The 26,116-nt window shown below is 62.6% G+C and overlaps 1 protein-coding gene across 1 annotated transcript in view; it reads right to left on the reverse strand.

Annotated features, from left to right (window-relative positions):
* The window catches only part of Sorcs2 (sortilin related VPS10 domain containing receptor 2), a 347,236-nt gene that overhangs the window by 61,169 nt on the left and 259,951 nt on the right, over nt 1-26,116 (reverse strand). Inside the window, exon 4 of the mRNA XM_071614778.1 lies at nt 5,888-6,052. Coding sequence (XP_071470879.1) covers nt 5,888-6,052 — 165 coding nt within the window. The remainder of the gene's footprint in view (nt 1-5,887; nt 6,053-26,116) is intronic.

Here is a 26,116-nt window from a genome sequence, read left to right on the forward strand (position 1 = left end):
GTGTCTGTCCTGGTCTCCCCTTCTCATGAGGATGCCAACCAGACAGGATGAAGCTCCCCACTAGTGACCTTGCTTGACCTTACCAACCTCTGTGAAGAGGCCCACGCACAGTCACATACCAAGGTCCTGGGGTCAGGGCTCAGCACACGGACCTTGGAGGACATAGTCCTGGCATGAGCGCCACCAGCACCAGGTCCTCTGCAGTCCTGGCCCCTCCCAGCAGCCTGGGTCTGTCAGAGCACACCCCTGTTCCAGGAGGGGCATTGCATTTCCCACTTCTCTGCACACGGCACGTTGCCCATGCTCTGCTCACCCTGGGCACAGAGTTGAGCCCGGGCCTTCGTGGCCAGGTGCACTGGTGTTTTCTGGGTGAGTGGACCCGTTTGGCTCCAGGGCAGGAGCTCATAGGCCTGCTCTGTGAAGGGCCAGCCTTGCCGGCCGAGCTGTCTCTAGACCAGTCACCCATCTCACTCTGGGAAGAGCGCGGTGGCCAGAGGCGGCACACAGGCCAGTGGGTGGCTACTGGCTATCACGAGGACAGGCGGCAGGCCTCTGTGCGCTGACCCCTGCTCGGGGCCCGTGATGAGAAACCACCACCTTTGGCACTTAGAGGGCGTAAGTCTCACGAGGACAAGCAGCCCCTGTGTCCCTTCAAACGGGCCCGTCCCGAGGCAGAGCTCAGCCAATATCCACAGCAGGCAGGGGACGTCCTCGTCTGTCTGGGCCCGTGAGCACCTGGCAGCAGCCGTGGTCAAGGGGCCAGGAGCCGAGGCACATGTGTCACCTGCTCCTCATTTAACACACTCACCCACACACGCACATGGACACGCACACACATGTGCGCACTCACACACACACCCACGCACACAACCACACACCCACGCACACAACCACACACCCACGCACACAACCACACACCCACGCATACACCCACGCACGCACACACACACACCCACGCACATGCACGGTGAGCACGGCTCCCTCTCTGCGGATGCAAAACCCAAGGCTCAGGGAAACAGGCCGCTGCCCAAGGTCGCGTAGTGGCCTCCGCCCGGCAGACCTGTTCGCAGAGCGATCAGTTCGCTGAGCAGCCCAGGAAGGTGACCGGTCACCCGAGTCCGCCCTCTGGTCGGCTGCATGACTCAGGCCCTTTGTGCCTCAGTTTACCCATCTATAAACCAGGAGAGCCCTGCTCACAGCCGCAGTCGGTGGACCAAGTACCAGTCCACAGTATTGTCCCTGGGAGCCCGTGACAGAGCCTCCATGTCAACGAAGCCATCGTCACTGTCGTCACCGCCTTTGCTCCTGTATCTGATGCCCCCCAGGGACTTCGTGGAGCATTTCCGATTCAGTCTCACGGGAGATGATTTTACAATCCACCATCCCCAGCTTCAGAAATAGGACTTTCTGCTTAATAAACGGCAAACACCAGCAATGAACAGGGACAAGCCCCGGGGACATCGCAGTCCCCACAGCCCAACTGCACAGCTCCGTCCACGGGGCGCAGGAAGCAGGACGTGCTGTGTGGCGGCACCTGCCACGTGGAGGCCAGAAGGCGGCAGGGCAGAGAGGACAGGGTCCGCAGGCGGTGCACACAGAGGCCCGGGCGCTCCCGGCAGCTGGACACGACTGGCGGCACTCAGACCCCGTCACCCTGCACAGCGGGAAGCCGCCAGCCCCACAGCGCCTGGACTCCCTTGTTGTTGGAGACCAGGTTGGGGACGCCCCCACAGTGCCACAGTGGGATGAGGCCTTTCCTGCCCTTGGCTTCTCTGGGGGCAGCAGGGGAGGGGAGAGGCCGTGGGGTGAGTGGGGCTGGCTCTGGGCCCGAGTCTGGCTGGCTGCAGGGGCAGGGGCAGTGGCCACTTGGGCTGCCTGGATCTCAGCCCCAGTCCTGCATTCGTGACATTGGCAAGTCCAGGGGCTCCTGCTGCCCACCTTCCTGACAGGCAGAGGCTGAAGGTCCCGGGGTGTCCAGGCTGCAGGCTCCTGGGAGCATCCTTGAGGGCCCAGACTGAAGCCCCATCCGCTCCTCCAACCTTTAGAGAGCACCCGACGCTGCCCACTGGAGCCCCTTTGTGCTCAAACACCCAGGGTGACACCTGTCCCTGCGGAGCCCCAGCAGAGGCCAGTGGTCAGAGCAAAATGAACAAAATTGTTCTATCACCAGGGAGAAGTCACGTTGCTTCTGGGTCCTGAAGGCTGGGGTCAGAGAGAGCTGCAGACTGCTGCTGACCCTGAGTCTCTGCCAGCAACCTGGTGCCCACCGGTCAGTGCCCAGCAAGACGTCTGGCCTCTCACCCCACATTACAAGGGCTGTCCCTTTGTACCGGCCTTCGCTTGACAGGATGCCCACAGACCCCGCCAGGGCTGGAGCACAACAGTGTCCTCTCGTTCCCCCTTTCCCTCATGGTCACCTTTATGCTCTGAAGCTGCCCTAGAAGTGATGCACCTGAGCCCCGGGCAGTGTCCCCCACTGAGTCCTCCCTGACCGCCCACCCCTAGCCCTGCTGGCTCCTCTGAGTTTCTGGAAGGAAACCAATATCTTGGTGCTGGGAAGGGAAGGAAAACCAGCCAAGGTGTAAAGTCCAGCTTAAGTGTGTCCAGCTTCGGTGCCCATGGCTCTGCCCACAAGCGGCAGAGGCCCAAGCATAGGGAGCACCCGTGGGCCACGCGTGCCAGCGTCACGGAGAGCTGGCCCAGGAAGGGCGGGCCAGGCCTACCCCCCGACCCCAGCAGCCTCACGAGTTTCCCGAGACTGGGAAGAAGACCACATCGGGCTGTCCCCAAGGAAGCCTGTCCAGGCCCCAGGTAAGGCCGCCTGGGAGGACCCCATCAAAGTGACACGGTGAGGGTCTGAGGGGGGTGGGAGGTGGGGTCAGCCAGAGTGAGGGGGAGGACACAGGGGAGGAAGGGGCTCCCGTCAGTGCCCACCTGCCCACCCTTCTGACTCTGGGCTCGGCATGTGACGCACTTTGATCAACACCGTGTGCCACAGGTCCAAGCCAGCACACAGAGGCTGCCTGTGCCCGGGGGCCTCTGCCCATCATGAAGAGAGCGGGAGCCCAGGGAGAGTCAGTGGAGCAAGACCCTGTGCCCAGGAGCCACGTCCACCAACCCCACAGCCCAGCAGATCCCAGCCACACCACAGGCTGGACCAGTCAGCAGCGTGTGTCCAGCTCCGGTGCCCACGGCTCTGCCCACAAGCAGCCACTGGGCCGGGCGGGTGTGTTGTTCAGCATGTGGCAGCAGGCACCTGCCTGTGCACCAGATTGTTGGTATCCAGGCCTGGCGTTGTCCCCGGCACTGCCCGGCTTCTTGGGAATTAGAGATCTTTAAAACCCTATAAACTCCCCAAACCTAAAGCCCTGCTGTCATTGTTATTAATTCCCACCGATTTCTCATTCCTTTACAACCTTAAATAAACCTCTTTACTCCCTTTTTCTTTCCTTACTCACAGAAAAGAGCCAAGGAAAAGAACCAAGATTTCAGCTCCATTAATTTTTCAGGGCACCGTAAATTAAAGAGCCATCGCGACGCTCGAAAATGAGTCTCCGTGGTTGTGCTCGGCTCAGATTACAGGGGAGGCCAAGTCGCACTGTTAACACCCACAAGCACACGCCGGCCGAGCAAGGTGCTGGGAGCAGAGGCGGCCCCAAGGCCAGGGGATGTGGGACTCCAGATCTTGGCAAGGAGACCAGGCCCTGCGGACGGCTGGGCTCAGTCCAGCCAGGAGCCTCTCTAAGCAGGTCTCTGCCCTGGCTGATCCCTCCTGGCAGCCATCTGTCATTTATCTAACCGACCTCCACCAGTTCATTCATTCATTCATCTCCCTCCCACTCATACACCACCCACCCATCCACCCTGATCCACTCATCCACCCACATATTCACCACCTCATCCAGGTGTACTCCAGCTGTCTACCACCTTCCCATCCACAACCCACTCATGAATCTACATCCATCCACCCACCCATCCACTCATCCTTCCATCCATCCACCCATCTATCCATCTATCCATCCACCCACCCACCCACCCATCCATTTATTCACTCATTCATCCATCTACCCATCCACCCACCTATCCACCCATCCTTCCATCCACCTATCCACCCATCCACTCACCCACCCACGCACCCATCCATTTATTCACTTATTCATCCATCCACCCATCTTTCCATCCACCCATCCAACTGTCCATCCACCCATCCACCCACCCATCCATCCATCCACACATGCAACTGTCCATCCACCCATCTACTCATCCTTCCATCCATCCACCCATCCATCCATCCATCCATCCACCCACCCATTCAACCCTCCCTCTCTCCCTTCCTCTGTCCACAGGACCCCAGAGGGCAGGCAGTGGGGACACAGGTTGCAAAGGGAGGCTGCTGCCCTGAGTGGCCTCCACCTGCCCCCCAGACCCCTGCTGCCCTTTCCTCCTTTTGCTGGTGGGGGCCTAGCCTGTTCAGGGGACAGCACTTCCTCCCTCTGATACCTGGTTGAGTCACCCACGAGTGGCCCCAGCAGAAGACTGGTGGGAAGGAAGAGAGGGGCTGGGACAACGTTCCTCCTGTCCTGACCGTCCAGCCACAGCTGGCAGGGGCTGTGTTACTGTAACCAGGACAAGGCCCCTCCTGCCACCTTTCCCGTGACTGCACTCGGGCGTGACGAGAAGCCAAAAATGGCTTCACCAAAGCCAAGTCCTGACCCCTAGAACCTGGACTGTACCTTCCGGGGCAAACGGGACTTTGCAGATGTGATTGTTAAGATGCAGAGATGACCTGAGGCTGCCGGGGGCGGGGCTCCATGTGAACGAGGGATGGCAGGAGAGATCTCCCACACACGCGCGAGCGCACACACGTGCACACGCACTTGCACACGCGCACACGCAGTGGGTGTTGTGCAGACGGAGCAGGGAGGTGTGAAGATGCTGTCCCTGAGAGTGGCATCTGCAGCTAGAAGGGGGAGCTTGGCAGCCTCGGGAACCAGCAAAGGCCAGGCCAGGTTCTCCCTGGAGTCCAGAGGAGCGCGGCCCTGCGGCACCTGGATCTCAGTGCAGTGAGCCTGACTTCATACTGTGAGAGGCCAGTTTTGTCACAGTTACGCTGAGCCAGACAGCCTCTGGTCACTGGTCACAATGGCTGCAGGAAGCTGACCCAGACCTCTTCGCCAGCCCTGGCTCCTCTCTGGGGCCTTTCCCGCCCAGTGACCTCTCCCCGCACGGCCTCCAGGAGCTGGTGGGCCGGCTCTGCCCACACCAGCAGGGGCTCTCCCACCCCCGGGCCATTCCAGGTCCTGTGAAGGGCTGGGCACCTGCCACGCTCCCTGCCGTGCGGAGGACCCCCTGTTCCCGGCAGGGCCTGGAGGACATGGCTCCCAAGGAGCGGATGCTGCCCTGAAATGCGGGTCACCTGGCTCCCGTTGGTGAAGGTGGACGCGCATCCCAGGCAGAGGGAAAGGGCCTGCAAGACCCGGCCCAGGAGGTGTGCGGAGCATTCTGGAAGTAGGGGAAGGCCCTAATGGCTAGTGTGCGGGGAGAGACAGAGTGCAACAGTGCGGTGGCCAGCTGCGACCGACTGACCCTCCCCAGGCCTCTGTGCCCAGTGCCTGCTCACCTCCACCTTCCTTAGTCCCCACAACAGTCAGGCAGCTGTCACTCCCCACACGGACACTCCCCACGCTGACACGGGCCACACACCTGTGACTAGAGTCTGGGCCTCGCAACCCCGGGGAGGCTTCTCCTGCACCAGCCTAGGTGTCTGAGTCCCACTGAGGGAGAAGGCTGCTTCTGAGCTGACGTTTGTCCAATAGGGTGCCCCACCCACGGGTCTGCGGCAGGTGTCCCTGCCCTGTCGACTGCGCGCGCCCCTGTGCCCCCTTACCTTGTTCTCCTTGGTGTAGGCGAGGACCTTGTCCTCCTCCTTGGGGTGGAAGATGAGGGTCTCCACCAGGAAGGCGATCGGCTGCTTCTGGAAGGTGGCGCCCTCGTCGGTGCTCAGGAAGAGGCTCTGCTCGCGGTCGCTGAGCGAGGAGCTCACCAGGATGATCTGCAACACAGGGCAGCGTGAGCCTCCAGCCAGCGTGGCCTCCCCACGGCAGGACACTAGTGCCCACCCTGTGCCCAGTGCTGGCCCTTGGTGCGCTGATGCCCGCCCTGTCACGACACTGAGGCTGGACCGTGGACCTCTGCCACGAATGAGACTCCAGCTCAGGGGGAGCCCAGCAGGTGGGCGCATCACCGGGTACGGCTGACCTGGGGCCTAGAGGGAGCGGAGCAGTGGGGGTGGACGGGAGGGCGTGATGGACACAGGGGCTGTCTGCACAAGGGGACACTGACGGGGGCGAGGACCGGGCTCTGACAGGCTGAGGTGCTGAGGGGAGCCTGTGGGGAGGGGGCAGCAGGGTCCGGGTTCTGTTGGCAAGAGGGCCACGATGGGTCCAGCGTGTCCCCTAGAAGGACGCCCCTGCCCTGACCCCACACCTGGGAACGTGACCCTATTGGCCATGTGATTATGAGCTCAGTCAAGATCCTTCTGAGTCAGGGTGGCCAGGCCAATGACTGGTGTCCTCCTAAGATGACCAGATGGACACAGATATGAGAGGGGTGCACCTCTGAGTCCCGGATGTCCAGGGACTGCCCAGGACACCAGGAAAAGGCAGAGAGTGGACAGTCCTGTGAGCCTCCAGAGGAGCTGGCTTGCTCACACCATGCCCTGGACATCAGCCTCCAAGCCAGGGGACAGGAGTTCCCAGCTGTGGGGCTCTGGAGAGGTGGCCACAGGACAGTTCTACAGCACATGGGAGCCCGGGAACATGGAGGTTGTCACCTGCTCTACATTCCCTCATGTCCACGTGGCTTAGTAGACATGGGCCCCCAAGGTGGCCTGGGCCCTGGCTGGGGCTTTGGTGGCTTAGACTGGGGATGTCCGTGTCCTTCCACCTGCCATTTCCACTCCGTGTGTCACTGCAGTGGCTGGAGTGACAGGTGTGACACCCTTAGGAGGGGCCCAGGCACCAGGAGCACCCTGCTCTCCAAGGCCTCCTACAGGGACGCTGCAGCAGGCCTGCTCTGTGGTGCCAGGACATGCCCTGTGAGTGGCCAGCACCTGGGTGGGCAGCCGGGCAGCTCCACCCCTGGCCTCCATTCACTGAGTCCTGGGGCACTGGCGTCCCTGGGCTGCATGGGACTCCCTTTGGTCTCACAGAGGGGCAGGACGGGACAGCCAGCCTACTGCTCACACCCTGGTGACGGGCAGGCCCAAAGGTGGAAGAAGGACATGGACATCCCGTCCAAAGTGACGCTGCCAGGGTCCCCAGGCGTGGCGGGTCCCAGAGCCTTGGGGTCCAACACCCGGCCGCACGGGGGGCCGACAGGGCGAGGCTGGCCCCTGCTGGCTGGACTCAGTGTCCACCCTGCAACTTCACCCCACTGCCCACTCCACCCGCCAGCCGCTGCGGCCCGCTCCCTCAACCCCGCGGCTCACTTTATCTCCCTCCCGGCTGCTCACAGCGGGCAGATGTCCACCCCCGGACAGCACCGTAGGCATTCTGGGAGCCTCCTGCCTCCCCTGTGCGCAGGGCCTGGCACTAGGTGGGTGCTATGACCCCGTAAATGGGTCTGGGAACCTCAGTACACACCAGGGCTGCGGTGCAGGGTGGCCTCTGCCCCACAGCCTGTGTCTGCCCTGCCCATCCCCTCCTGCAGGCCCAGGGCTCTGCCAGGGGCACCCCAGGTAAGAGGAAGGAAAGAACGGCTGGCCAGGCGCTATTTTGGGCCTCACGTTGGAAGAGCAAGCAGGAGCGCGGGGGGGCGGGGGGCAGGGCTGTGGAGCCCAGGAAGTCACCAACCAGCCGCCAGGCAGAGGCTGGCAGATTGTTCCTCCAAGTTGGGAAGCAGTTTCTATTTTAAAGGGGGTATTTTTACTGCTTACTATTCTGGGGAGACATATGGTACCTGCACCAGGTTCCGGGGCCCACGCGGCTGGGCGTTTGAAATCCGAGGGACCAAGCCAAACACTCCAGAGAAACATTCCACGGGCTCATTTGACGACGGCCAGTCCACTTGTAGTGTGGGCCCCAGAAAGGGCTAGACAATGTGGGGCCCAACCGCCATCGGAGGAGGGGAGGCAGCGCGTCCTCTGTGTTGCTGCGTACTCAGGTGCGCCTGCTGGGGAGGCTCGGCCGTCCCCACTGCTCAGACGGGGAAGCTGAGGCCAGAGTGGCTGAGCGCCTTGTGGGCGTCACACCGCCTGCCCAGCTGGAGCCAAGTCCCCCCACGGCTCACCTGTGGGACTGCGCTGGGCTCCCTCCCGCTGCGTCTGACCCGGAGCCCCCACGCCCTGTTCTGCTCTTGGATTGGCCTGTGTCAGCCTGTTCCCACCTGGACCCTTGCTATCAGAGCCACTGTGTCCTGAGGAGCTGACGAGTCACCACCCTGGTCCACAAGGCTTCCCACCACCTCCTCCAAAGGCGGGGCCGAGGTCCCATTCTGCCTGCGGTGCCGCTCGTCACACAGTAACTCTCCACACTAAAAAAAAATCAAAACACGAAGACACCCCACAAATGGCAGAAACCGCCCTGGCTCTGCCAGACTCTGCTGCGGGCTTCTCAGAGTGTCCACTCCCTCCAGAATCTCACCCCGGGACTCAGTTCCTTCGCCCTTCACCAAGCTTAGGCCCAAAGGGTCCCTGGTCCCAGGATGGGATGCCCTGAGTCACCTGTCTGTTGAAAACCCAATTCCTGTGGGGTCCAGAGAACTTGGCCTTGATGCCCAGAGGGGAAGACCATGGAAGCAAACCGACACAGGGCCTCCGCCCCCACTTCCCAGGGTCTCGTCCCTGCCAGGTGAGCTGTGGGGACCAAGGACAGCTCCCCCACCCAGTGCTTGCTCCTGGCCCTGGAGAGTCCCGCTGGGACGGTCAGCAAGTTTGGCTGGCCACTCATGTTGCAGGAGGGGGCTGCCCCAGGATGACCATCGGCTCCCCTCACCCTCAGGACACACGGCCTGCGTGCTTGTGCACGGCCTTGGACACACCAGAGGCTGGAGGCAGTTAGGGCCCAGGAGCCAACAGGACCCGGCCTAGGCAGAGGCAGTGGACTGGGCAGCAGTGGGCAGGGCCTGGGCACTTCAGAGCAGTCTGGTGGCTTTGGGTGGGGGAAGAAATGCAACAGCAAGTGCAGGAACGTGCTAAGCTGCTGGCTTGGACAGAGGGTATGTGGCCCTGCTCTCACAGGGAGGGGGACCCGGGCAGAGCCAGTTTGGGGAGACAACCATGAGGTCGAGCTGAGGTTCTGAGGCGCACCCAGGGACAGGAGGGATTCAGGGAGGAGGCAGGCTTTGGGGGTGAGGTGCACAGACACAGTCCTGGGAGTGGACCAGCCCACCCAGCGAGGTCATCTAGAATGGGCCTTCTTAGCTGTTTGAAACAGGGGTTGTGAAGTCAGGAGAGAAACAGGCTGGGGGGGGGGGGGTGACCTCCCAGAGGGGCCTGGCAGGACCACAGGGGGCAGAGGACCCACAGGCTCCCGCCTCCTCCACCGCAGCCCTCGACTGTGCCTGGGCCTCTCCAGCCGGTGTCAACCCCGTCACTCTGTGGGTCTGGCCCCAGAGGCCTCTGCCTGGAGGGGTGCGCCCGGCTCCTCTTCCCTGAGTTGTATTAGCAATGTTATATTTTTATGTTAACTTCTAAATTAATACTGATTTTCACCAACAGATCATACGAGTGCACATTTTTAGGGTACAACAGGACACACACACGCAATGTGGCATGTGTACATGACGGCCCCTGACATGCCCATCACCGTAGCCACTTACCACCTCAAAACAGCTGAGAGAGAGCCGTCCAGTGCGGTCCTTCCCACTCTGCAGCAGCCCAGAGCCCCCAGCCCACCCTGAACCCTGACCCTGCTCTCGTGCTCTGTCAACGCCGACTGTGGACACTCTCTGAAAATGTCCTTTTACATCACAGCATCACCACGTCCACCTCCAGAACCTTCCATCACCCACAGGGACGCTCCAGACCCGTTCTTCCCTGACCTCCCACTTGCTGGACGTCTCCCCACAAGGCCACACCACAGGGGACATGGGCATCTCACTCAGTGCTGAGCCCAGGCCCTGGTGCCTGCAGTAGGCGCTTTAGTGCTGTCCGCTGGACAACTGATGTCTCTGAGCCTCACCCGCAGCCAGCACTTGGGGGCTGTTTGTGCTGAGCTGTGTGGGCCGGTGCTCAGGCTGCCCCAGCCTCCAAGCCCCAGCTGAAACCCAGGGGGACTCACAGACCACACAGCCTCCTTGGATCTGCCGCCCTGGGCAGGAGGGGAGAAACCCTGTCCTCAGTGGCTCTGGGCGGCCCAGATCCCTGCAGGTCTCCAGCATCCGTCCCAGGACATTGACCTCCGACCTCACGCCAGTCCTCCCTCCACTGCACAGGGAAGCCTCTGGTCCCTGTGCCCAGCCTTCCTGGCACAGCGGGCTCTGAGAAAGCCCTGGTGGTGGAGGACCAAGGACTCTGACCTACCAGGTCCAGGGAGGTCCACCAGGTCGGCTCCTGCGGCCCCACAGGCACCGGCACCCCCGGAAAAGAGCTTCCCCAGCACACGCACTTGACCAAAGGCGAATATGCATCCGGGCAGGGCTTGCCCACCCCAGCCTGGGTCCTGGAGACACGCTCCAAGACTGCAAAACCCTGGGCACAGGAGGGGCCCTCGCCACGCAGCGCGACCGCACGCCCACTTTTAGAACTCCTCCGGATCTGCGCAGACCCACGTCAGGGGCCCGTGGGTGCTGCCCAGGCACCCAGAGCAGGGCCATTCACAGGCAGTTGTGCTCAGCAGGATGGTGCCCCTCTGAGGAGCAGGTGAGCCCCTGTGAAGGAAGGTTGGAGGAAGTGTGCCCACAGGGTAGCTGTCACCCAGGACCAGGTGGAGCTGCACCAAGTCAGAGCACTGGGACTGGACACCCAGGCTGTGAGCTGCGTGGGACCCAGTGAGCACTCCCTCCTGGGGCTAGACCTCGGCACACAGATGCCCGGGGCAACGATTCCAGATGCGGTGTGTTCTGGAATTTATCAGGTAGATGACTGAGTCACATAGGTAAGTGTGTGTGTGTCACATAGGTAAAGTGTGTGTACACACACACACACACACACACACTCCACATAAAGGTGCGTGGGTGCAGGTGTGCTTGTGAGCCAGGCTGGAAGGCCAGGTACGCTGGACGTCCCAGTGGCCAGGCCCTGGAACCAAGCCTCTTTCGTCCGAGACGCCTGGCTCCTTCCCAGATGCTCGGCACTGCCCACGGGAGAAGCCCTTGGCTATTTGTGGAATGAATAAATGCATTTTCGTCAATGGATATTTTTTATAGAATGTATCAAATCTGTCATCAGAAAGACGCCACTAAGTTGTTCCCAGGAGCGCCGTGCTGGTGAGCAGAGGCCACGGAAGCTCCGTGGGCAGGAACCTCTTTCTAATCTGGACTTCTACAACCCGACTGCCGGGTCCTCGCACTGTACCCGGGGGTCTCCTCCCCGTCTCCCCTCAGTCCTCCTCTCCATCCCTGCCCTGAAACCGCCCTGGGGAAGGACCTTTGAACCCGGGAGCAGGGGGCTGTGCTCCTCGAGCCTGGTGCTCAGTGTAGGCGCTGGCCGCGCCGCCCCAGCAATCCTGATCTGCCCTCCTGTCCCCCAGGACATGTCCGCACTGACCTCAGCTCCCAGGCTGAGAACCAGACAAACGTGTCCTCGTCTTCCCTTCATGACAGTGAGCAGTGGGAGACGTTGTGCCACGCAGAGAAACAGGAGCAGCCCAAGGCCACCCACCCCTCTGCGTGGAGACAACTTGACCCACATCAATAGAGTCTGTAAAACATCCACTAACTGAGGTCGGAGAGGCCTGGTCCGTCCTGACTGCTGGCCTGGAAAGCGCTGGGATGCCGGGAGCGTCCCCAAGAACACCTGTGACCTGAGCCAGAGCAGGCCCTTCCCTTCCACCACAGGTGACTTGGAAGTCGCAGCCCCGTGGTGCTCACTAAAGAGGGAGACATATTCAGGATGTGTGCAAATAACCCCTCGCCGGGCCTCATGGCCTTGCCGTGTGGACTTGGGGTCCGCACCCTGTGTCGTGGGAGGCCGCCAGCCTCTGCGTGGGTAACTACTGGCCATCTGGGTTCTGAAAGGGCCTCAGCCGGGTTCCGGCTGTTGGGTTGGGCTGTCCGAGGACACTTTGCAGCAGTGGGGAGCCTGGTTTCCCGGCGGAATGCGGCGGCTGATTCTCCGGAGCCACTGTGTTGGGAGGCTGTCTGTTATCAGGGCGGCTGCGTTAAGTGGTAGGATTAGATCAGGGGACGGTTTGCTCATTTATCTGCCCTTAACTGAGCAGCGGAAGGAAGGCCGCGAAGACACCGCGGCTCCTGTGTGTCAGGCTTTCCAGAGGCGCCGCGGCCTCCTGGGTGGAGATGACAGCCAGCCTCCTCCCCTTTCTACCTGTGATCAGAGCCAAGACCACGGGCTGCCGCTGGAGCAGCTGGAGAAATGCTCCCGAGCTTCGCCAAGGCCACTGTCATCGTCCTCCCTTGAGGGGGCCATGAGCTGTCACAGGGCCCACGTCTGCACGAGGTCAGGTCAAGGGGCCAGCCCATGAGGAAGGCAGAGCGGGGCGGCCCTCCGTTGCAATCCCCTGTCTGGGGGGAGCCAGGCCTTGCAGCGGGCAGCCAGGGTCAGTGTCTGAGCTCAGACCTGTGTGAGTCACGGTTGGCACAAGCAGCGCCTCTGGCTGTGGCTGGAGGACACGGGGCAGGAGCCAGCCGTGCCGAGCGCTGACGGAGGGCCTGCTGTGAGCCCGGCCTGGACCGCGTGTCTGCCACGTCCTTGGACAGCACTGCTACCCGTCTCCCAGGAGTCCCGGTCATGGTTTGAATAAGTGTCCCCAAAGCCCATGTGCTGAAGGCTTGGTCTTCCACCGTGAGGCTCCTGGCAGGGGTGGGACCTCCAGGGGGAGGAGGGGGCCGACTCAGGAGTCTGGAAATCAGGACTCAGAGTCAGGAAGGCTCCGGGAGCAGAGAGCCAGACCCACCCAGGGCTTCCCACACTGAGGAGGAGGCTCAGGGGTGGGCAGACAGGACAGGGACCAGAGAGGTGCCAGGGAGGATGGCCAGAGGGAGCAGGCCCAGGACAGAGCCAGTGTCAAACATGGCGTGGACACAGGGACCAGTGACGGCCAGGGCAGGCACTGGGGTCTTGGAGTACCATCGGTTGTCTGCGGGGGCTGTGTCCCCTGGGTCTACCGATGGTCAGTATCGGTGTCCGTGGGCACTCTGATTCCAGCGGCGGGCTCCTGTGAATGTCGAGGGAAGCTCTGATCCCCAGAGCCACTGGTTGTGGGTGCTGGAGCCCGGGGGTCCCTGTACCTGTGTCCCTGAGCACCATCGGTCAGTAGGACAGGGCCTTTGTGTCCTGGGCAGTGATGGGGTGAGAGCCGTGCCACCTCTCTCCCTTGTGCCATCAGTCACCATCCAGTCCCGTGCCTTCTGCTCCTCGGTGGCAGGGAGTGGCCCCAGGGCCTGGCCCCTGACGACCCAGAGAGAGCCTGGCGGGTGGTGGGGACTCCGTCTGGGGGCCCCGGCTCCTGGCGGTGAGAGGCCCGTCTCCAGCGGGAACATCATGCAGGAGTTTCCTGATCAGGAAGGACGGGCCCCGCCTGCACCCAGAGCCACCCGCCCCCCGGGACCCTGGTTGTGCCCCCTCAGGCACAAACCAAAGAGCCAGGCCCTGTCACTCAAGTCTCAGTGGCACCTGGAAGTAGGATGCGGGCAGCTGCAGAGCCGGGGCACTGAGGGCCAGGGGCCAGCACACACTACTGCAGAACCACCCGGTGCCCCCCTCACTGGACCCCAGTGACCAACTGCCCCCTCGGCCTGTGCTCCTCTCCAAGGCCAGCTGCACTCAGCGAGGAGGAACTGGCCGACCCCAGCGGACTCCTGGCCACAGGGCAGGGCCCCTGGGAGCCGCCGCCCCGCCTGTGGGAGGGAGAGGCCATGGTCCTCCCGCTCCCCTCCCGGGTCTCTGCCCCCGCCTGGGCTGCAGGTTGGAGAGGGGAAGCCTGGGCAGGAGCGGTGCCCAGCTGACTCGACCCCTCTGTGGACACCGACACTCCCCCTGGAGCCAGGGGCCTGAGAGGCTGGCTGCAGGTGCCTCTGGGCCACACGGGGTCGTTCAAACCCCGCCGTCCCCACTGCATAGCAGCGCAGGATGGTCAGCTGAGCACAGGGACAGTGAATGCAGTCCCGCTGACGCTGACCAGAGGTGATGCCGCGTCCCCTCCTGACCCCTCTCGAGAGGCAGCGCTGTTGTCCCCCACCTTTCAGAGAGGTTGATGCTTTCCCCAGAGGTTGCCCAGCCTGGGGAGGCCGAGCTGGTGGAGGGTGCTGGCAGGCGGGGGTCCAGCCCCAGCCCCAGCCCCAGCCTGGCCTCCTTCTGACGTGTGCCCTGGCTCCCACGTGAGCTTCACCCCTGGGCGTCTCGAGGACGGGTGTCTCCGCTCCACTCCCGTCTTATCATCGTGTCCCTTTGTGCTCCCCCACACCACCCTCACCGCGGGCCAGGAGCGTGAAGGAGGGCTCCAGAGACCCCAGGGAGACCCCCGGTCACCACACACCACCAGGGGAGGGTCTGGGCCGGGCCCCTGCTCACATCCCCGCAGGGCCTGGCCACACTGCCCAGGGTGGACACAACCCCTGCAATGGGTTCCGGGGTGACCCAGGTCTGTGCCTGTCTCACCACAGCCGGGAACTGACCCATCTGCCAGCCACTGCCCCCCAGGGCCACTGGGTGGAGGACCGACCTGCAGGTGGCAGGCTGGAAGGCAGCTGGGTCACTCAGGGTGGGCTGGCCCCCTGGCCAAGGAGAGAGACCTTGTCACCTTGGAGACTGAGGCTGAGAAGGGCCCTTGTGGTGGCCCCAGGCCCGCCCTTCAGCATGTAGCCTGTCAGAGGGGCAGGAACCCCTGCCCGGCCGCATGTCCACCCAGGGGAGCCACACAAGTCAGCCTTGCCACGGGTGTGGACTTGTGCTGGCGCCACCCCGGCCTCACGATGACATCTGCCCTGGGTCGACCTTTGCCACCAGGCCCCTCTGCTGTGGTGCTGGGGTAGCCCCCAGTGCGCCTTCCCAGGACTCCCTGGGCTGAGCGGAGCCCCCGCCTCCCGCGTCATCCCCTCCCCTGGGGGTCCGCGGAGGGAGCCCGGGAGGTAAGAAAATGCCCAGAGCCTCTGGCGGCCTTCGCCACGGCTGTGTGCAGGGGTCCAGCAGCTGGCAGAGTGGGAGGCCACAGCGGGACCATGGAGCAGTGTGAAGGCTGGGTGCACAGTGGCTGGCTGAGCCCCCCCGCTGGGCAGCGGCAGGCGGGACCCCACCCAGAGCAGGGCAGGGCGCCTGGCCCTCGGCTGAGGCTGCTGCGTCTCCAACCCAAGGAAGACAGTCAGTGGCACCGAGGGAGAGACCTGAGGGGGGCTGCTCTGGGAAACAGGTGACCCTGACAGCCTTCCCCGCAGGGACGGAGACCTTCAGCAGCAGGAGAGGAGCCAGGACATGGCATGTGGTCAGGGGTCCCACCAAGGACTGAGCGGGGGATGAGGGCAGAGGGCTCCTGTACACACCTCATCTCCCTGGGCCTCACGATCGACCCTTGAGGAGGGTGGCGTTAGCTTCCTGGAGCCCAGACAGGCTGACTGACTTGCCCAGGGCCACACAGCACGTCGGGAGCATAGGGCCACACTGCAGAGGTGTGTTCGCAACGTGCACCGCGTCATGGAAACGATTCTGTTGTCACATTTGCCATTTACAAACCTCCCACGCCTTGAGGACCCTTTGGTGCCAGCACTTCCCTAGTGAGCTTATGGACATAGAGCACAGAGGAAGCCTCCGCCCTGGGAGCTACATGGACCACGGTGTGTGTGCACGGTGTGTGCGTGACACAGACACTAAGAAAACAAAGGAAGGACGATGGCTTCAAACAGTGAAGCACCCGTGCCAACACACAGAGGCGAAGCGATGTGGGCGCCCGGCACCGAGGAGTGTGGCCTGCTTTCCCGGCCAAGCCCAAGGCGCTGAGCTGCCCCCAACAGCTGCCAAGGGGGAGCAGACTCCGTCACTGCACCTCCGCCCCCCTCCGCCTCCACCGCCCCCCCCCACTCCGCAGCGGCTCGTCCTCAGGTGGTTCAGGAGCCGTCGCGGGCTGCGGGTCCTGAGGCCAGACGGTGGGTTCTGTTCACACCCCACACCACCCCACTGCCTGGACCAAAGCCCATGGGGAGCACTCTGCAAGGCATGAGTGGGTGGGTGGTGGGGTGGAGGGCGGGAGGGATGGACAGGTGGGTGTGTGTGTAGGTGTGGGTGGACGGGTAAGCGGGTATATTGATGTACGTCCAATGAGCTGATGAATATTCCAGTAAATGGCACATGGCTGTGTGGATAGGTGGGTGGATGGATGGATGGATGGGTGGATGGATGGATGGATGGATGAGTGGATGGATGGATGAGTGGATGGATGGATGGGTGGGTGGATGGATGGATGGGTGGGTGGATGGATGGATGGATGAGTGGATGGATGGATGGGTGGATGGATGGATGGGTGGGTGGATGGACAGATGGGTGGATGGAGAGGTGCACGGAAGAACCTGAGTACTTAGAGTGTGCTGTGTTCTCACTCCTCCTAGCTGCCAGACAAGGCCACATGGTCCCTTGGCTGGGCTCTGGGCTCCACCCCTTTGATGTGGAGAGAGGGATGGGGGTGACCCTCCTGCTGGGCTCTGCAGGCTCAGAACAGCCAGCGTGCGAGGGCTCAGGGAGGGTGGGGTGGCACACTCGAGGCCACCCTGGGCAGCCCAGAGCGCCACGCACCACCTCGGGGCCTCTTTTCAGAATCGCCTCCAAAACCTACATCGAGGGTTCATAATTTCCACGTGGCTGGTTTTAGAACAGGTAATTAAACGGTTTTACGGTTGGTTTTTAAAGCCAGCTCTTTTGGGCACAGCGCCGCGTTCTCCCTGTGGTCCCCAGCGCAGAGGGTTTTGAAGCTGACAGCAGGAAGCTCTGTCTAGGGCGGAGGCCAGAGGAGCTCAGTGTGGCTTAGTGTGACCCGACCAGCCCAGGGGTCAGGACCTCGTCAGACCTCAGGGGGTTAGTGTCTGAGGACACGTGACAGCCAGCTGAGCAGGGAACGGGAGGCAGCTGGGGAGTGGGCTGTGTGCACAGCGTGTGAAGGTGCAGGACACCCTGAGGAGGGACCTCCGTCAGCCTGGAGAGACGGTCCAGGAGGGTTCCAGATGAAGGCGATTCTCTACCTGGGTGTGACTGGGAAGTGCCATGACTCAGCCACTGTGGCTCTGAGGCAGCCTGGACCCCGGGCTGGGAACCTGACCCCGAGGCTGGAGCTGGGCAGGGGTAGAGCGCCCCAGGCCTCCCAGGTCAGTGTGCATTCCCAGTGAGTAGACGCATTGGTGTGTGGACAGTCCTTAGGGCGTGAATAGAGATGAATTGTCGTTTATGTGAGATTCATATTTAACCCAGGTCTCTGTCCAGCAGTGCCGTGGAGGACGTGAGCCAGGGAAGGGCTCAGGGCCTGCGGGTGCCCGGGTGAGGAGAGGGTGCGCAGGTGTCCTTGGGGGTGAAGGAGAGTTTCTCAGGAAGACGGCTCCAGAGGAAGGCCTTTCAGGAGGTGGAGGAGCCCAGCGGTGACACAGGATGCCCGGCACAGCTGGAGGGGACAGCGGGCTGGGTCCACGCAGTGGCCCTGCCGCCCTCCTCCCCTCGGCCTGTGCTATGCCTGGGGACAGGGTGCTCTTTGTCCCCTTGCGTGTGGGCGAGCACACGTGTGCCCAGGGATGGCGTGTCAGTGCGCACGCTCTCCCCTCAGTGGGAACCAAGCAAGGCCTCTTCCCGGCCCCCACCTGGATGCACCCTCTCACCCTGGTGAGCACTTCCCGGGAGCACAGGTGCCCCAGAGTCTGCAGGCCTGGCTCCCAGGGAGCGCCTGTGGTCAGGAGGAGGGGCTGGCCCTGGTCCTTGCCCCCCTGGAGAACGCTCCTCCCCCCGGCCCTCCCCCTGGGCCTGTCCCCTCTGAGGTTAGAGAGTGATTCCCGGGGCGGCCCTGGGGCACCCTCTGGGCTGGGCCTTCACTTATATCCCCTCACCCCAGAGGCCCCTGTGGCTGGGATGAACGGCACGGTGGGTGCGCAGGACCCCGGGCAGCTGGGAGTGAGCTGGGGCCCGGGGAGGGATACCCGGGGGAACCGGGCACCTGTGCCCTGCCACGGCTTGGCAGAGATCCCAGGAGGGAGGCCGCGGAGGGCAGAGCAGGCCCAGCCACAGGAGGGTCCTGGGTAAGCTCTGATCCTCCAGGGACGAGGCCCCGCTGGCCCTCCTGGCCATGCCCACGCAGCAGCCCACTGGGCCTCTGGTGCAGACCTGTCCTTGCGGAGGCAGCGGGAGGGCACCCGGGAGTCTGGAGATGGAAGGAGAGGAGAGGGAGGCGTCGTGACCCTGTGGGAGAGCGTCCACCTCTGCTGTCCCTCTCCAGCCTGCCACACCTGCGCCAGCCTCCTCCCTGACCTCCACAGACCTCGGGACTCCGTCATGTCTGGTCTGGATGATCTCATTGTTTCTATGACAAACCCCGGTGTCCCCCCCAATGACACTTAATGGGCCTCCAGCCAGCCTTCCCCGGGGCTCTGTGCGGTTCCCCAGGCAGCCCCCGTGCTCAGCCATGCGTGTCACTGGCCTCTCGTGTCCTCTTGTCCCCTTCCGCTCCACCCCATGTTCCCGGATGTGTCAGGTGAAACAGGGACCTGACAACGGAGGCCAGACAGGGCTCGGGGCAAGACCCTCCCCTGCTGACACCTGCCGCCCCTGGCACCGAGCCACCAAGCCCCAGAGCCGGTGCGGGAAGCTGCTCTGAGAGGGACCCAAGAGCCACAGGCTAGCCCTGCGCCCATGACCTCTGCCCCACAGGCAGCAGCAGCCAGGGCCCACCCGGCACAAACAGGCACTGCCCGGCCGTTCATGGGCAGGGGCTGGACGTCACAGTATTCCCATGTGTCACGGAGAATCATTGATCTCTGCATTTTTTCAAAGATTTTTTTTCCAACCATTTGAAAATGTAGAGGCCGATCGCCTGCGGCCACGGGGAAATAGCCCTGACCTGCTAGGCAATGAGCAGAACTGTGTGAGTCCCACATCCCAGGGCCACCTCCAGAGGGACGCTGACGGTGGGCACAGTGGGCGGGGCTTCAGATCCTAACATCCGCAGCCAGTGAAGTGGACAGGTCTCCCCCTCCAACGTGCTGGGCGCTCATGGGGCCAGCTGCTCCCCTGAGGGCCCGAGACCAGGGGAACCCCACAGGGCAGTCGCAGGACCCCACAGCACCGACCCTGCCCCTCTAGGCTGGACTGGGATCTGGTCCTTGGATCTGCCAACTGCCAAGCTGTGGCTTGGCCTAGCCCCGGGTGGGGCCCGAGTACCCGGCTGCAGGCCAGGAGCTGAGGCCACAGCTTCTGTCTCTGGAGGCCAGAGACCCTTTGGGAGCCCTGAGCTGTCCTGATGGGGGCCTGGGTCCTCCATGGCCGGTAGCTGCCACAATCCCCACGTCCTGTGTGGCGTGGGGCTGGGCCTGCTGTCCTTGCAGTGCCGGTCAGCAGGTGCCCCCACCTCCCGTCGTGTGGGTCAGGTCCAGGGCGAGAAATCATGACACCTGCCGGGAGCTCGGTGAACAACTGCCCCTCCTCCCCCGCCACCGCTGTAGGGCACGTAGGGCCCTTGTCACCTTGGGATGTGGGACACCAGGGCTGTCCAAGGCCAGGGGCTGGGCTGGAGAGCCCGTCCTCACCAGTGGGTGGTCCTTCAGATTACTGGGTGGGGACAGCCGGCAGGTGGGTATGGCTGGAGGAAGCAGGTCACAGGCCGGGCCTTCAGGGTGACATTTTATCCTGGAGCCTTGGTCCCCTTCCTCCCTCTGTCTCCCGGTTATCTGTCCTGAGCTGCTCCCTCCGCCACACCATGGGCTGCTGCCCCTCGGGCCCAGAGCGACAGAGCTGGCTGACCATGGACGGATCCTCTGAAACCACCATCAAGATGACCTCCCTCCTCTCAGCTGTCCTTGGCCGGTACTTGGGTCACAGTGGTGAGAAGGTGACGAACCCAGCCACCCCAGGTGGCGAGGGGCAAGAGCAGGTCTGCTGGTCATGGCGGCCTGGCCAGCTCAGGGCAGGGGCAGGGTCCCCCCTACCAAGGTGTCATGGTGAACACGTGAGAATCTCACTCTCGATGTCATCTGGGCACCCGAGGGCCATGTGCAGACCCAGAGACGGGCCAGGACGTGAAGAAGCACAGTGTCCCCCAGGGGAGGGACCACAGCCCCTCGGGAGCACAGCTGCTCCCTCAGCCCTCGCCGGCACCCTCAGTCACATGGTGCCAATGACATGGTGCCACCTCTGGGGAGGGCGCATACACAGAGCGCCAGGGGGAGCCTGACCCCAGAGACTCCTCCTCTGACCACGTCCAGCCCTGACCACTGTGGCCGGCACCTTCAGAGGGCACCTGACCCCCGGCCCCTGCAGGGCAGAGACTTCCTGAGTCCCTGACGCTGCGCTGGCCACACCTGTGGCTAGGGTGGGGCCTCCAGAGAGGTCTGGGGTCAGCCTGAGGGTGACCAGCCAAGCCCCCCACCCGGGGCTCCGACAGCCTCACCTCCCTCAGCTCCCGTCCCTCTCCTGGGAGCCTCCCAGAGACCTAAACATTGGAATCGTCATAGATCCCATTTCCCCTGTTCAAAGAAGTTACAGAAGAGGATCAGGAGGGCCAGGCACCAGAGCGCTGTGAGATAACCGGGTTTGAAAGGCCAAAGACTAGTTCCAGGAAGTAAAGACAACAACTGAGGCTAGATCCAGGGCTACGGAGCGGAACAGCACGTGGTGGCTCCAAGACAGGGGGCTCCGGGCCCAGGAAGGGCAGGCGGCGGAGCCGGACGGGTGGGGAGGTGCCAGAGTCCAGGGCGGCCCGAGGGCAGGGCACACTCCAGACCACGCCAGGTCTAGACACCGTCCACCCACGACCCCAGAGGCCACGCACCCGAGAGACCAGACCAAACCGCAGCCCTGAGAGCCCGAGAGAGGTGGGGGTCCACAGGTGGATGCCAGCCCCGTGTGGACCTGGGAGAGTCCTTCACCTGCTGAAGTGGAGGCCACAGGACCCGGAGTTCAGGCGGCGGCAGGGGAAGAGGGGCCAGCACCCGGGGAGCTGCCCAAACCCACACGGCGTGAGAATCGTCGGGACGATGGGGTCCGGGCTGGGGTCAGCAAAAGAGGAGACGACCAGAATCCCCACCCAGCCGCTCGCGAACCAGGTGGGAAGGGCGGTCCCCGGGTCACGTGAGAGGAAGGACAAGGTCCTGAGCGGCCCTGGGGTTCCTAGGCAGATGGTGCGGATTCTCGGACAGGAGCTGGGGACGCGATTCCGAGGGCAGAAGAAGGAGAGGAGCAAGCTACGGCGGTGGGGGCCAGGCCTGGAGTGTGCCCAAGGCCCCCTGCTACAGGCTGGTCCTGGGAGGTGCACGACCTTGAGGAGGTGCCTCGGGGAGGAGGTCAGTCACTGTGCCCTGGAGTGCTAAGAGCCACAGCCAGTCGGCATGGCCCCTGGCATTTTACCAGGAGTACGGTTGAGAGGGGAGCCATGGAGACGATGCTGGAGGGACACAGGCTGTGTATTCAGTTGTATATGAGACCTTTACTGTCCCGCAATAGGATGGCTCTTGCTGCCTCGGGCGCCCGCTACTTTGGAGTTCCCGCTGAGTTCTCGTGGGGTTCCGAGAGTGAGTGTGCACACAGCCCCGGGGAGGGAGTTCCGGTTGGTGTGTGGTGTGTTCCTGCAGGAGCCGCATGGGCGGCGTTCGGGAGAGTTCCCGGGGAGTGTGCTGGTGGAGTTCGGAAATAAAGTTTGTTCCTGCTTGAGTGGCTGGTGATTTGTGCCCAGCCAGACTGCGGCAGTGGAGGACACCGGACACTGGCCTCTCCCTGGTCTTCTTTCTTCCCAGCTTCCAGTAGGTGACAGCCCTGCCCCACTCTCCCTGCTCGCTGTGCGGTCTCACCAGGCCCAGGGCAACAGAGCCAACCCCAACGGAAACCCCAACTTCGAGGCAGAGCAAACCCTTTCTCGTTTTTTTTTTTTTTTAACCTCAGGTATTTTGTTCCAGTAGCAGAAAGTCAAGTAACACAGAGGCTAGAAAAACACAGGCAGGAAAAGACGAAGATGGTGAAAATAAATCCACACGTGATCAGTGATCACAGCAAGTCTGGGTGGTTCTAATATCCTGTGTGGATTAGAGACTGCTGGGCTACATTTTTAAAAATCTGACTATAGACCCTTTTTTTGGTCCGGGGCATTGAACTCAGGGATGCTCAATCACTGAGCCACATTTGACACAGGGTCTCGCTAAGTGGCCAAGGCTGACTTTGAACTTTGCCATCCTCCTGCCTCAGCTTCCTGAGCCACCTGGGTCACAGGTGTGTGCCACCATACCCAGCTGATTATAGATTCTTAATAAGGAAAAATCGATACATCAAATATCAGGACAAAGGAACTTACAAATAAAGGGGAGTCACCAGGTAAAAACTAACCAGACCAGTGGGTGTGTCCACATCGTATCCTCCAAAAAGGATTTTAGAAAGCCAAGTCAGTGCTGGGAGGTGCCGGCTTGCAAATGCCGTGTGTCCAGAAGCGTGTAGCGCTGTCCCTGCGACTAAATAGCTTCTGAACAGACTGGAAGTTGGCACACTGCCGGGGTCTGACCTCCCTCACCGCAATGCAGAGATATGATAACTGCTCAGAGAAACCACCTTCAAGTGGACAAAAATCACCAAGAACAGAGAACCGTAGCCGCCGACTCAACCAGCGTGATTCCACGTAGCTCGGGGACTCTCCAACCGAGTGGGGACAGGCTCAGCACTTGGCTCAGTGGGGACTCGCTCAGCACTTGGCCACCGCCACGGTCACGTCAGCAACAACTGGGGAGGCAGGGGCAGCTGACAGGTGCGTGGGGACAGAAGCCAGGGAGTCAGGAGAGCCTGGGTGGGAGGTGCCATGAGCCCAGGAATGCCAGGGCAGGCACAGGCAAAGGCCAGGAAATGGGCGCTCCCCAGGGCACGCCCGCTGGCACCAGATTGGGGCCAGTGAAACCCATTTCAGACATCTGACCAGGACTGGGTCGTTCAAGCCTGTGGGGCTGCGGCCAGTTGTCACAGAGGCCATGAGAAACTCAGGCCACCTTCAACCAAAGCAGGAACGGAACAGAGGTGGGAGGGCCCTCCTCCAGGAACATGCAGAGAACCCACTCCGCCCTCCGGGACAGCGAGGAGCCCCACGCACCCCACCCAGCCGCTCCTGCCTGCTGCTTGGCCTCTCAGCTCCTCCTCAAGGTGTGCAGATGGCCAGACGCAGAGCCGACCCAGGGCTGTGCCAGGACCGCACTGAAGGTGCCCCTGGAACAAGGTCGGTATGAGCTGCACACAGTAGACGGGCCAGGAGCAGGGCACAAGGGCGGCTGGGAGCAGAGGTCAAGGGAGGCCTGGGAGCAGAGGCCAAGGGAGACCTGGGAGCAGAGGCCAAGGGCGGGCTGGGAGCAGAGGTCAAGGGAGGCCTGGGAGCAGAGGCCCAGGGCGGCCTGGGAGCAGAGGTCAAGGGAGACCTGGGAGCAGAGGCCAAGGGTGGCCTGGGAGCAGAGGCCAAGGGAGGCCTGGGAGCAGAGGCCAAGGGAGACCTGGGAGCAGAGGCCAAGGGTGGCCTGGGAGCAGAGGTCAAGGGAGACCTGGGAGCAGAGGCCAAGGGAGGCCTGGGAGCAGGGGCCCAGGGTGGCCTGGGAGCAGAGGTCAAGGGAGGCCTGGGAGCAGAGGTCAAGGGAGGCCTGGGAGCAGAGGCCCAGGGAGGCCTGGGAGCAGAGGCCAAGGGCAGCCAAGGGAGCTCAGGAGCAACAGATTTGCCGTCCATGCTGGGGGTCTGGAGATATCGACTCTCCCTATGAAGGCCCCACGCGCCCCGCCCGTCTCCATCTGGTGCCCCTCAGTTCTTAGGTGAGACGAGGCAAGGTCACAGTGATCTTTCATTCCTCCAGGGTCTTCCTTACCCTGCTTCCAAAGCAAACGAGAATGCAAGGCGTCCCGTTCTTTGTGGAACAGAAACAGGAGCGAAGGCGCTGACTGGGGAGATACGTGAAGAGAAAGGGACTCACGGGACTGACCCTCGACAGGGCCTGTCGGTGTTGACCTGGCTAGGAACTGTGGCCACAGCTGTCTCCGTCTGACTGGGAGGACGAGTCCCTTAGTGGAGCAGGAACAGTAAGGAACTTCTGGCCAGCCGTGGACCCCAGCCCACCTCTGCATGGCCCCAACCTGCCGCACGGCCATTAACATGGGACTGACTGGTAGACGAAGCCCCCTAATAGAGCGGCCACCATGACAGTTCTGGAGAGGACCAGCTAAGGTCAAGAACTCCACCGCCCGGCCAGAAGGAGGAGTTGCACGCCTGAGTGGCACAGAGGGCAGAAGGTGGCCCCGTTGTCCTGGAAAACATCAGACAGTGATAGAATTGGGACCGCCTTGTCCCCTTGTCCCTCTGCCTGGAGAGTGCTTCCTGCTAAGCCTCACTTTGCTCTGACTGTATTTTCTCCTCACTTTCCCTCCTGACAAGACCTTTCGAGTGACTTTTGGTGTCCGACTTTCAATCTTCTTCCGCCAGAACACAAGAGCCTGTAGTTCCGGCTCCCTGCTTTCCAGTGACACTTCCACATCAGTCTGTCCCCAGCCCCACCTGGGCACAGAGGCTGAAGGCAAGGGGACATTCTGGGGTCAGGCTGACGCCACTCAGCCACCTCCTGCGCCGCCTGGACTGGCCTGTCCTCCTGAAGGGGGGATGATGTCACTGCCCCCGGGAGGACACACCCTTCCCCACTTCTCAAGGCTTGACCCAGCACCATGGGGGACGTGCTGTCCCTCCCCGCCCACCTCGGCACGGCCCCAACCCGCCACACGGCCATGCGGCACGTGACCTTCCTGTTGTCTCACTCTTTGCTCCTGGAAGCTGGAGGAGGCCTTGAACTGGAGACTGAGACCTCCTGTGAGGTTCACAGGGAGGCCGGGGCCAGCCGGGCAGGAGGGCGCACTGAGCCCGGGAGCGGGAGTGGGAGGGTCTGTCTGGTCCCACCCCGCCTCACGTCTCCCGCCTCCGAGCCTGGGGGGCCAGGCACTCCCACCGAACACCTCCTGCTCCTGGGCCAGCTCCCCGCCACGGTGACAGCTCATGGCAGGGGAGGGGGCTGCAGGAGAGGACGAGGGTGGCCAGGACCTTGGGGGTGAGGCTGCAGGTGAGCCCTGCCTCTGCAGCTCAGCGTCTCTCTGGGGCGTGGACGGCACTCGGGGGAGGACACGCAGCACTTCCCCCACCACAACAGAAGCAGCCAGACCAGGAGTCAGCTCAGCGGTCACTGTGGCCTCCATCTCGGAGCCTCGTGCTCTGGAACATCTACAGTTTGGTCCCCCACCTGTGTTCCAGAACCAGCCCCGGCAGGAGAGATAACTTCCAACACCTGCTTGTCTATCAGGTCAAGGCCTGACCCAGACCCCCAAGTCCTGCTGTCTCACCAGTGGTTAGCTGAGCTGCAGTCCCCTGACCAGTCCTGCGTCCACTCACCTTCCAAGCTGTAGCGAGGGTCTCCCAGCCCACAGGTAAAGCGGGCACGGACATGGACACAGAACTACCCACTTGAACAGTCCCTCCCAGGAGGCAGCTGACCACACAGGCCAGCAGCTCTGCCCACTGCCCTCACCGGGCTGGCCTGGCAACTTCTCCTGGTGAAGAAAAGCCCTCCTGCCTGCCCCTGGAGCCACTGAGATGGCACAGTCAGAGCCTTGTCCCATGGGACGGCCCCCTCCTACTGCAAGGATCTTTGAATAGTCCCTCTGCGGCAGCCACCCAGGCCCAGCGAGGTGCTCTTCCACCCGGTCACTGTCACCGTGGCTCCCTGTGGTCTCCTGCTTAGCCTTTCCACATTCCGAGAGCTCAGTCAAACTCCTAAA

The sequence above is a fragment of the Marmota flaviventris genome, chromosome 7, assembly GCF_047511675.1.
Source record: "Marmota flaviventris isolate mMarFla1 chromosome 7, mMarFla1.hap1, whole genome shotgun sequence".
Lineage (NCBI taxonomy): Eukaryota > Metazoa > Chordata > Mammalia > Rodentia > Sciuridae > Marmota > Marmota flaviventris.